General features: G+C 46.0%; 1 protein-coding gene across 4 annotated transcripts in view; it reads right to left on the bottom strand.

The window, feature by feature from the left end:
- Positions 1–12,558, bottom strand: part of ICA1L (islet cell autoantigen 1 like) — a 118,532-nt gene that overhangs the window by 88,560 nt on the left and 17,414 nt on the right. For all 4 annotated transcript variants that reach the window (XM_056536192.1, XM_056536190.1, XM_056536188.1 and 1 more), the window contains one exon: positions 6,967–7,135. In XM_056536192.1, the coding sequence (XP_056392167.1) occupies positions 6,967–7,135 (169 nt within the window). The remainder of the gene's footprint in view (positions 1–6,966; positions 7,136–12,558) is intronic.

The following is a 12,558-nucleotide window of genomic DNA, read 5'->3' as shown; positions in this document are numbered from 1 at the left end:
CCATAATAAGAGAGAATCCCCCTGCAGGGAAGAATTCCACAGCCAGCCCCAGCTTAAATAAGAAAGGTCCAAAAAACAGAGGATCTCAAACTGTTGCAAGACCTAGGGAAATAAACATACTCACCTATGCTGAAGAACTTACCTTAAGAAGTCTTCAGAATGTAGTCTTCAGTCAGCGTTTTCACCTGCAGCAAGCAAAGCTCATAGCGAGGCAAACAGGGAGGTAGGGGGACCCGGACCCATGAGGTACAACCCCAAACACTGACCGTTGGCGAGAGGGGGTTAACAGTACATCCAAGATGCCTGCCACCTCTCGCAATGGGGAAACAGTGAACCGTAGTTCCTGAGTCCCCACCTGAAAACAGAAATAAAAAAGGAATAAAGCACTAACACATTCCCTAATCCTAAAAAATTTAAAAATATGAGACCTGGTCTGGAGAACACCAGACCAGTGTGCACCTCCTTAAGACACTAAGCAAAAAGGAGATTTTTGTATACCTACCGTAAAATCTCTTTCTCGGAGGATCCATTGGGGGACACAGACCGTGGGTGTATGCTGCTGTCTCTAGGAGGTGTGACACTTTACCATAGTCGGCTCCTCCCAGCAGGATATACCCGCCTTCAGGCCCTGAGCTAATCAGTTTAAGTTCCAAAGCAATAGGAGGAGACCAACAGGTCAAAGAAAAAACCCAAAACTGTCCGAGAATCAGAAGAAAAAACATAACTGAACACACCCTCGGACAGAGAACCAAAGGAAACCCCAAAAAGGGTGGGAGCTGTGTCCCCCAATGGATCCTCCGAGAAAGAGATTTTACGGTAGGTAAACAAAAATCTCCTTTTCTCTATCGGCTCCATTGGGGGACACAGACTGTGGGACGTACCAAAGCCGTCCCTTGGGTGGGCAGATAAACAGTCAGGCAGACGGCCGAACCACTGCCGCCTGCAACACTTTACGACCCAGACTAGCATCAGCCGATGCGAAAGTATGAACTTGGTAAAACCTCGAGAAAGTGTGCAAAGATGACCAGGTAGCCGCCTTGCAAATCTGCGAGGCTGAGGCTCTATTCTGGAGAGCCCAGGATGCCCCAACAGAACGTGTGGAATGAGCCACAACCATGTAAGGAGGAATCTTTCCCTTACAGTGATAGGCTTCCGAAATGGCGGACCAAATCCATCGAGAAATGGTGGCCTTGGAAGCAGGTTGTCCCTTGCGACGACCTTCCGTAAGGACGAAAAAGGAATCACACTGACGAAACAAAGAAGTGATGGAGAGATAAGACCGAACAGCCGAACTACATCCAGCTTGTGTAGTAAGCGCTCCTTAGGATGAGAAGAAGCAGGACAAAAAGACGGGAGGACAATGTCCTCATTGAGATGAAAGGCCGAAACCACCTTAAGCAAAAAGGAAGGATCTGGCCGGAAAACAACCTTGTCCTGGTGGATCCCCAGAAACGGAGAAAGGCAGGAGGGAGCTGCCAATTCAGACAACCTCCGGATGGAGGTGATAGCCACAAGAAACGCCACTTTCCAAGAAAGGAGGCGGAGAGACACCTCTCTAAGGGGCTCAAAGGGTGCACCCTGGAGGGCACTCAGAACCAAATTCAAGTCCCAAGGGGGAGAGGGTGACCGATAAGGAGGAACAGCATGCGCCACTCCTTGAAGGAAGGTCCGGACAGCAGAATCAGAAGCCAGGGGCTGCCGGAAAAGAATAACAAGGGCCGAAACCTGACCTTTAAGGGAACTGAGAGACAACCCCAGTTCCAAACCCAACTGCAAAAAGGAGAGAAGACGGGGAACCGAGAAGGTTACAGGTAATAAATCCTGAGCTTCACACCAACGAAAATAAGACCGCCAAGTACGGTGGTAAATTCTTGCGGAGGAGGGCTTACGAGCCCTGAGCATGGTGTGAATGACTTGGGAAGAGAACCCGCGGGCCCTCAAAACCGCGGTCTCAACCGCCACACCGTCAAATGCAGCGACTGTAAATTGGGGTGGAAAAGAGGACCCTGAGAGAGCAGGTCTGGACGGAGCGGAAGGCGCAGTGGAGCGTTGTCCAGGAGCCTGACTACGTCGGCGTACCATGACCTTTGGGGCCAATCTGGAGCTACCAGAATGGCGGGGACGCCCTCTATTTTGAGCTTTCTCAGAACCCCGGGAATGAGCGGAAGGGGAGGGAACAGATAGGGTAGGACAAACCCCGCCCAAGGAATCACTAGGGCGTCCACGGCCAGAGCCTGAGGGTCCCGGGACTTGCTCTCCGCCCAGATGAGAATCTTGGTCACCTTGTCGATTTATGTACGCCACGGCCGTGGCGTTGTCCGACTGGACGCGGACAGGATGGGACTGAAGCCGTGACTCCCAATGAAGAAGACAAAGAAGAATCGCCCGTAATTTCAATATGTTTATCGGAAGAAGGGTCTCTCGGGGAGACCAGAGTCCCTGAACTGTCCAATCCCTGAACACGCCGCCCGAGCCCGACATGCTGGCATCCGTTGTAACTACCTGCCAATGAGGGGGAAGAAATGACCGCCCTTGGAGAAGAAGGGGGAGCGGAGCCATCAGAGCAGAGACTGACGGACCCTGCGAGGGAGAACAATCTGATGATCGAGGGACAGAGGAGACCTGTCCCATCGAGAGAGAAGCGCCAGTTGAAGGGGGCGGTAATGAAACTGGGCAAAGGGTACGGCCTCCATAGTTGCCACCATCTGACCCAGGACTTCCATACAAGTGCGGATGGGGACTGAGACCTGGGTCCGAAGGGAGCGGACCCCCGACAGAAGCGCCAGACGTTTGTCCGGCGGGAGGCAAATTCGGGCAGAGGCCGTCTCGAAGCGAAGTCCCAAGAGGTTAGAGACTGGGTAGAACAGAGGACTGACTTGTCCCGGTTGACCATCCACCCGAAGCGATCCAGAGTGTGGAGAGTGACGTCCACAATCTGGGCTCTGGTTGGAGCCTTTTATGAGAAGGTCGTCCAGGTAGGGTATCACCGAGACTCCCCTCGACCGTAACAGGCCCATCACTGGCGCAAGAATCTTGGTAAAGACCCGAGGAGCCATGGCCAGACCAAAAAGGGGAGGGCTACGAATTGTAAATGCCCCTCCGGAACCGCAAAGCGGAGGTACCGATGATGGCCAGGAAATATTGGCACATGGAGGTAGGCATCCTTAATGTCCACCGATGAAAGAACTCCCCTTGTTCCAGGGACGCCACCACCAAACGGAGAGATTCCATTCGGAAGTGGCGGATAAGAAGATGACGGTTGAGACGCTTGAGGTCTAGGATTGGTCGCACAGAACCAAAAAGATTGGAATAGAAACCCCGAAACCATTCCCCTGGAGGAACGGGAACTATAACCCCCTGGAGAAGCAGAGACTGGAGAGCCTCTCGAAATTGCTTCGCCAGAGAAGGAGACCAGGGGGCCCGGGATCGAAAAAAGCGATCCCTCGGAAGGGAGGCGAATTCGATTCGGTAACCGATGGACACCACGTCCCTGACCCAAGAGTCCTGAATGTGTGAGGTCCAGAGGTCTCGAAAAAGTAAGAGACGACCTCCCACCCGAGCAAAAACTAAGGGTGGAGGCCTCACTTCATGCAGAAGTGGGTTTGCGGTTGCCTGATTTGGGCGAAAAACGGCACGGACCGGTTGGAGTCCGACTTCCAAGACGGGCGCGCCCGAAACGTGGGAGCCTTCTTGTCCCGCGAAGGCGCCTGGCCTGACCCTTTGCTGGAGCCAAAGGTCCGAAAGGACCGAAAGGAAGAGGACTTCCTTTGGGAAGTAGGGCGAGACTTATTGTGAGGCAACAAGGAACTCTTACCTCCCGTCGCCTCAGAGATAATCTCATCAAGGCGCTTGCCAAAAAGACGGCCACCCGTATAAGGAAGCTCAGTGAGAGACCTTTTGGAAGCGGCATCCGCATTCCAAGCTTTAAGCCACATAGAGCGGCGGAGAGCCGCTAGGTGACCCACAGCAAAGGCAGAACAACGGGCTGACTGCATGGAAGCTGCGCACAGGAAGTCCCCAGCTTTAGAGCATTGGAGAGCCAGAGCAGATAGATCCTCTGGGTGGGATCCCGCTAAGATATCCTGATGGAGCTTTTGGCACCACTCCGACAGGGCCTTGGACACCCATGTAGAGGCTAAGATGGGAAGAAGAGAAGAGCCAGCTGCTTCAGAGGCAAACTTTGCTAAGGATTCTACCTTCTTGTCTGTGGAATCCTTGAAGGCAGCAGCATCTGCCAGTGGCAGTGTAGTCGCCTTAGAGATCCGGGAGATTGGTGGATCCACTGAGGGAGGGGAAACCACCTTAGTGACAAAGTCCTTGTCAAATGGATAACATTCTTGAATCGTCTTGATTCCCGGGAACCTATTGTCTAGATGTTTCCATGCAGATTCCAGAATGTCGTCAAAGTCAGCGTGAGAGCTGAACCTTTGAGGTGCTGGCTTAGCACGATGAAAGGATACTCCTGGAGTGACATCTGAAGATCCTGGGTCCTCTAAGTGAAAGGTGTCTCTTATGGCTGCCACCAATGAATTCACCGTTTCAACTGAATCCGAGCGGTCCTCTGAGTCAGATGCCGGCTCGGAAGCCTCGTCTGCCAGTTCACCAGGAGAATCTGAACGAATAGAGGCAGTCCTGGAGGAGGGGGGGGGGGGATAAAGACCCTGACCGGGTACGCGGCTCTGGCGTGGCAGAGCGGTGACTCCGAGAATGTCCTGCGGAGGAGCGACGTTTGTGCCCAGATGACAGGGGGGGCGGGACCCACGAGGGGAACGCCCACGTCTATCTGAAGACTCAATGGAAGAGTCAGACGAGGCACCCCTAGTATGTGGAGACGAGGAGCGGGCCCTCTCAGAGGCCCTGCGCAAGGAAGACCCCCACAAGGCGGACACCAATTCCCGGGAGGCCTCAGCCACCGAACGGGTGACTTGGGTCAAGTCAGCCATATACTGGGTCAGGGAAAAAACCCAGGCTGGTGGAGCGGCGGAATCCACCGGAACCGAAAGGGCATCAGGGGGTACCAGGGGGTCTGGGGGAGCAGTGGAGCAGGCAGGGCAAGTGGGCTCAGCAGAGCTCTGAAGAGCTCCGACCGCCCTGTGGGCGGAGCTATAGACTGCCGAGAAGAAGCTGTAATGGCGCCCGCTCCTTGTCCTGAGCGCATACGTCAGCCGCATATGCGCTTGGGGAAATAGAGCGGGCGGCCTATACGCCGGCAGAGACTGCCGGAGAAGTGAGAGTAAGCCGGCACTGAGAGCGCCCGGCCTGTACCAGTGCTGCGGCTGACAGCCGCATATGAGGCGCTGTGGACATAGTTGCAAGAAACACACACACATACAGTGAAGTGCCCAATGTAAAACATAGATTGCATGCCCCCTGAGATGCCACTGCTCCCCAGAATAAAAGTCCAGCCCCTGTATAAGCCAGCCCCATAACCTGAAAGGTGGGCCAAAAACAGGGGTTCTCCAGAGGTTGCAAGGAGAAAAGGGAGGAAAGTACTTACCTCAGTCAGAAGAACTTACCTAATGGAGTCTTCAGTGAAGTCTTCAGTCAGCTTTAGTTACCTGCATCACCCCTGGCTGCTATGCGCGAGCAAGGAAATAGGGGGACCCGGACCCATGAGGTACCAACCCAGGCGCTGACTGTTGGCGAGGAGGGGTGAATAGCGCATATACGCAATGTCTGTGACCCCTTACTCGCAATGGGGAAACAGGGAACCGGAGTCCCCGAGTCCCCACCTGAAAACAGGAAAGAAAAAGGAATAAAAAACTAACACGTCCCTATACTAGGAAAACAAAAAAATCAGAAGACCTGGTCTGGAGAATTCCAGACCATGTCCACCTCCTTCAGACACTAAGCTTAAACTGATTAGCTCAGGGCCTGAAGGCGGGTATATCCTGCTGGGAGGAGCCGATTTTTTTTATTACCATACTGTCACACCTCCTAGAGACAGCAGCATACACCCACGGTCTGTGTCCCCCAGTGGAGCCGATAGAGAAAACTGAATTGCTCAGTGGCCTGAAGGCGGGTATATCCTGCAGGGAGGAGACGACTTTTTGGTTACCACCCAAGGTTCTGTGTCCCGCCAAATTTTTTTATTTAATCTATATATTTCTTTTACTACTGTTACTGTTGAGTCTGCGCAAAGGCACTGCGCTAGATCTCTACTAATTTATGCATATACCTATAATAAATTGTTATAAGCACTCTTAATCACTATTGGATATGCTACTTTCCTCTTACCACTACTACTATTTCTACGTACCTTCGAGGACTTTTTTTGTATAATTTTTATTATACAACACTTTCTTAATTGTGTGTATGTGTCTGGTGATATGCCTTTGTGATGTCCTCATTGAGCAGAGGAGGTCTCTTCTTGTTACTCTCTTAAGGATAGGTTAACATGTATAAAATCTATTTTGGATTTCATCCTGCAGGTTTTATGCTGAGGATTTGATTTCTATTGATTATTTCTATTGATTAAAACACTAGCATCGAATCCACAGTTTATAATCTGCAGATTTTGTGTGGGCATTCCTAGAAACGTTCATTTGTCCGATAATCAGCCTATGTAAAAGGGCTTTTCTGGTATGGGCATTTTCTCCATAGGTCTTTATCAACAATTGTAAGATGATTTATGACCAGACCAAAAGTTATGTTTTCCTCTGGTCATAAATAAGCTTAAACAATCAATTCGGGTAGAGCAGATAAGGGCTGCTTCTCTGATGGAGTTTCAAACAGCTGATACACACTATGACTAAACAAACAGCCTGTATAAGTGAAACTACAATTTTTTTAAATAAAAACCTATATAGAGAAAAACATAAGTACAAAGCAAAAATTAAAAGATTCACGTAGCCTTTAACATTAAAGAGTTCATGCTTTTCACATGTCTTGAGCTTAGCGAGTTTGGTAAGCATTGTGGTCCTATTAATAGATTAAGTATATAATGTTACAATAACTATTTTCTACCTCAAGCTTAGCATCCAGCTTTGCATCTGATGCAACCACATGTTCATCCTCTTTCTTCCCTGTAACCTTGATTAACACTTGTTTTGTTTCCCAAAACTTCTTCTGCATGCGGCTGACCATTGATCGGTCTTCTCCTGCCCATAGCTGCCCGCTGTTGTACATGGAAGAGCTGCAAGGAATCAGAGAGTGAATTATATCTTCCTCCCCAGGGCATCACTTTCAGCTTACATTAAACCACTAAACACTGCATTCAGTTCTGTCCGTCTGCTGTTACCAAGTAACCTTCATGAATAATTAAAAACCTTATCAAATAGCAGATTGTGGTCAGAAGCAAATAAATAAAACAGTTTGCTTGTGTAATGCAATGTGATCAGGAGCCACAATAAGCTCTGCTAAATATTTATTATAGCTAGCAATGACCTGGAAGACAGAAAAGGAAAGATATTTTAAAGAAAATAAACTGAAGGCTGTGATTTGATATACTACTAGTCCCTATGGAGTTACCTAATAAGTTCAGAAACACAAGCTTTTAAACAGGTCAAGAAATCGTACTATAGCAACAATAAATACACCATATAGTAACTTTGTTTTATGTGATAGTCACTAAAAGTGTCCATGTCATTATAAAAAAAAAAAAAAAAAAAAAACTTTGGCTGTCACAGAGACATGTCAAAAGTTTTGATCGGTCAGGGTTTCAGGGCTGAGGCCCCACCAATCAGAAGGTGCAGAGTGCAAGTGCAAGTGCTATGGGTGGTCCCAATATAGGTTTCTGTTTGTTCTACTGATTGAAGGAGTCTCACACTGAGAACCCTACCGGTTAAAACATTTGCCGGATCTCTGTGACATGTAAAAAGTTTATTTATTAATTACAGGGACACTTTATATCTAACCTTTTTACAAATTCTGACATATTGTTTAGACTGTTGTCATTGTTGTCTGGATGCTGAGACCTCTACTGATATCCCCTTTGTTTCTGCATATATATCCAAGGAAAGCATACGATATATGGATTTATAGAACGTCTGATACCTGTTACAAGAGCTGGTCTGACTTTCAGAAACTGATGATATACTGGGATCTCCATGCACAACCATCTCTAGGGTTTACAGAAAATGGTGTCTTTATGCTACAAAGTGTAAAGAGAAAAAGGGTTCCAACCTGGCACTAGCAAGGGGTACCCATATTAATAGGTTTCAAACTAAGAAAAATAAGGTAATCCAGTACGATTTTGTCCGTAAGATAATTCTTCCTTTATTAACCCCTTAAGGACACAGCCCATTTTGACCATAAAGAGGTACTCTGGGGGAAAACTTTTTTTATCAACTGGTGCCAGAAAGTTTAACAGATTTGTAAATGACTTCTGTAAAAAAATCTTTACCCTTCCAGTAGTTTTTAGCAGCTGTATGCTACAGAGAAAATTCTTTTCTTTTTGAATTTCTTTTTTGTCTTGTCCACAGTGCTCTCTGCTGACACCTGATGAGCGTATCAGGAACTGTCCAGAGCAGGAGAAAATCCCCATTGCATACCTATGCTGCTCTGGACAGTTCCTGAAACGGACAGAGGTGTCAGCAGAGAGCACTGTGGACAAGACAAAAAAGAAATTCAAAAAGAAAAGAATTTCCTCTAACATACTGCTGCTAAAAAGCACTGGAAAGATAAAGATTTTTAAAAATAAGTCATTTACAAATCTGTTTAACTTTCTGGCACCAGTTGATTAAAAAAATAAATAAAAATAATGTTTTCCACCGGAGTACCCCTTTAACCCCTTAAAGACATGTGCCGTAAATGTACAGCACTGCATAGCACCTCTTAGAGGACATCGCCGTACATTTACGGCGCAGCTGTGATACAAGCGCAAGAGTTGCGCTCGCTTCATTCCTGATGGGTCCCGGCGGCTGTCAGCAGCCGCGGACCCGCCGGTAATGGTGGACATCAGCGATTGCGCTGATGTCTGCCATTAACCCCTCAGGTGCCGTGATCAATACAGATCAGGGCATCTGCGGCAGTGCAGCACTTATAATGGCTGATCTGATCGCCCGCGGCACTGCCACGGGGATCAGATCAGCCAAGATGGCGAACGGAGGTCCCCTCACCTGCCTCCGTCCGTCTCCCGGAATCTTCTGCACTGATCTGCCTTCCAGCAGACCAGAGCAGAAGATTGCCGATACTACTGAACAGTATTAGTAATCTGATGATTGCTATAAATTAGTCCCCTATACGACAAAATTGAAGAAGAAAAAAAAAAACACATTTTGTAAGTTTGGGGGGCTTCCGTTTCTACGCAGTACATTTTTCGGTAAAAATAAAACCTTCTCTTTATTCTGTAGGTCCATATGATTAAAATGATACCCTACTTATATAGGTTTGATTTTGTATTACTTCTGGAAAAAAATCATAACTACATGCACGAAAATTAATAAGTTTAAAATTGTCATCTTCTGACCCCTATAACTTTTTTATTTTTACGTGTACAGGGCAATATGAGGGCTAATTTTTGGTGCCGTCATCTGAAGTTTTTAGCGGTACCATCTTTGTATTGATTGGACTTTTTTTTTTTTTTTATCATTGAGAGCGCAGGAGCCGACAGTGAAGGAGAGGTAAGCCCTCCGGCTACCTAAGAAGTGGATCGCTCCCCTGCGATCGCACTGCGGGGGGGCGATCCACCCCACTGGACCACCAGGGAGCGTTTAAATGTCCCTTTAGACGCCGCTGTCATCTTTAACAGCGGCTATCTAAAGGTTAAATAGCCGGCCGCGGAAATCGCCGCATGTTTGGTATTAAAGCCAGCCCCCAGCTACAGGAATAAGCTGGGGGCCGCGCGGTATGACGCAGGCTCAAGTCGGGAGCATACACCGCTTGCCGTCTCAGGACGAGCCGGCTCGTCCTTCGCCGGTAACCATTTAATCGTATTGACCCAGAGAATAAAGAAAACATTTATTTTTTACTGTAAAGTGTACAGGGCGAAAAAGAAACCCCCCAAATTTGCTAAATCATGATTTTTGTTTAAATTTCCTTACACAAAAAAAAAAAATATTTTAGGGTAAAATGAGTGATGTCATTACAAAGTACAACTGGTCACGCAAAAAACAAGCCCTCATATGAGTCTGGGAATGGAAATATAAAAAAGAGTTAAGAATTTTAGAAGGCGAGGAGGAAAAAACAAAAACGCAAAAATAAAAATTGGCTGCGTCCTTAAGATGAAAATGGGCTGAGTCCTTAAGGGGTTAAGGACAATTTTATTTTTGCGTTTTCTTTTTTTCCTCCTCGCCTTCTAAAATCCATAACTCTTTTATATTTCCATTCACAGACCCATAGGAGGGCTTGTGTTTTGTGTGACCAGTTGTACTTTGTAATGACATCACTCATTTTATCCTAAAATGTATGGTAAACCCCCCCAAAAAATTTTTTTACTTTAAGGAAATGTTCATACATGAAATCAAAGAAAAAGTTCTCAGCTCACCTCCTCCACGATCTGCATGGACTTGAAGCCTGGCCTGGCTTCATACGTATAAGCAATTGAAGAACAAGGTAGTCCAGCAGTACCTTTAAAATGTTGAAACTGTATTATTTTCTTTAAAATCCAGAGCACACTCCAAACCCCATCACTAGAGATGAGCGAACTTACAGTAAATTTGATTCGTCACGAACTTCTCGGCTCGGCGGTTGCTGACTTTTCCTGCGTAAATTAGTTCAGCCTTTAGGTGCTCCGGTGGGGCTGGAAAAGGTGGATACATTCCTAGGAAAGAGTCTCCTAGGACTGTATCCACCTTTTCCAGCCCACCGGAGCACCGTAAAGCTGAACTAATTTATGCAGGAAAAGCCATCAACTGCCGAGCCGAGAAGTTCGTGACGAATCGAATTTACTGTAAGTTCGCTCATCTCTAACCATCACCATGCCGGCAGGCAACTCACATGGACGCGTTTCAAACGGTGATCAAGAACGCGCATGCATTCGAAACGCATCCATGTGAGTTGCCTGCCGGCATGGTGATGGTCTTTGGAGTGTGCTCTGGATTTTAACCCCTTAAGGACGCAGGACGTAAATGTACGTCCTGGTGAGGTGGTACTTAACGCACCAGGACGTACATTTACGTCCTAAGCATAACCGCGGGCATCGGAGCGATGCCCGTGTCATTCCTGATCGCAGCCAGGGACCCGCCGGCAATGGCCGACGCCCGCGATCTCGCGGGCGTCCGCCATTAACCCCTCAGGTGCAGGGATCAATACAGATCCCGGCATCTGCGGCAGTTCGCGATTTAAATGAACGATCGGATCGCCCGCAGCGCTGCTTAGCAATCATGGTATTGCTATGAATAGTCCCCTATGGGGACTATTCAAGTGTAAAAAAAAATGTAAAAAAAAGTAAAAGTAAAAAAAAGTGAAAAATCCCCTCCCCCAATAAAAAAGTAAAACGTCCGTTTTTTCCTATTTTACCCCCAAAAAGCATAAAAAACATTTTTTATAGACATATTTGGTATCGCCGCGTGCGTAAATGTCCGAACTATTGAAATAAAATGTTAATGATCCCGTACGGTGAACGGCGTGAACGAAAAAAAATTAAAAAAAGTCCAAAATTCCTACTTTTTTAATACATTTTATTAAAAAAAAAAATTATAAAAAATGTATTAAAAGTTTTTTATATGCAAATGTGGTATAAAAAAAAAGTACAGATCATGGCACAAAAAATGAGCCCCCATACCGCCACTTATACGGAAAAATAAAAAAGTTAGAGGTCATCAAAATAAAGGGATTATAAACGTACTAATTTGGTTAAAAAGTTTGTGATTTTTTTTAAGCGCAACAATAATATAAAAGTATATAATAATGGGTATAATTTTGATCGTATTGACCCTCAGAATAAAGAACACACGTCATTTTTACCATAAATTGTACGGCGTGAAAACAAAACCTTCCAAAATTAGCAAAATTGCGTTTTTCGTTTTAATTTCCCCACAAAAATAGTGTTTTTTGGTTGCGCCATACATTTTATGATATGAGTGATGTCATTACAAAGGACAACTGGTCGCGCAAAAAACAAGCCCTCATACTAGTCTGTGGATGAAAATATAAAAGAGTTATGATTTTTAGAAGGCGAGGAGGAAAAAATGAAAACGTAAAAGGCCAAAATGGGCTGAGTCCTTAAGGGGTTAAAGAAAAGAATAAAGTTTCAACATTTTAAAAGGTACTGCTGGACTACCTCATTCTTAAATTGCTTATAATTAAGGAAATGTTAACAAAAAACATAATTGTGCAAATTTGTTCACACTGTACACTTTACGGTAAAAATTACATGTTTTCATTATTCTATGGGTCAATTCGATTAAAATGATACCCATGGTAACATACTTTCTATTATTGTACTGCTTTTAAAAAATCTCAAACTTATTTTTTTTACAAAATCAGTACATTTATAATTGCCCTATTTTGACCACCGCTAACTTTCGTATTTTTCCGTATTCAGGGATGTTTGTGGGCTAATTTTTTGCGCCATGATCTGTAGTCTGTTTTAGTACCATGTTTGTGTATATGTGACTTTTTGATTGCTTTTTATTACATTTTATTTGCAGTTTGATGTCTCTTTTTTTTTACGTT

Source organism: Hyla sarda, chromosome 8, assembly GCF_029499605.1.
Source record: "Hyla sarda isolate aHylSar1 chromosome 8, aHylSar1.hap1, whole genome shotgun sequence".
NCBI lineage: Eukaryota > Metazoa > Chordata > Amphibia > Anura > Hylidae > Hyla > Hyla sarda.
The sequence above is the reverse complement of the archived record's forward strand: the minus strand, read 5'-3'. Positions and strand labels throughout refer to the sequence as shown.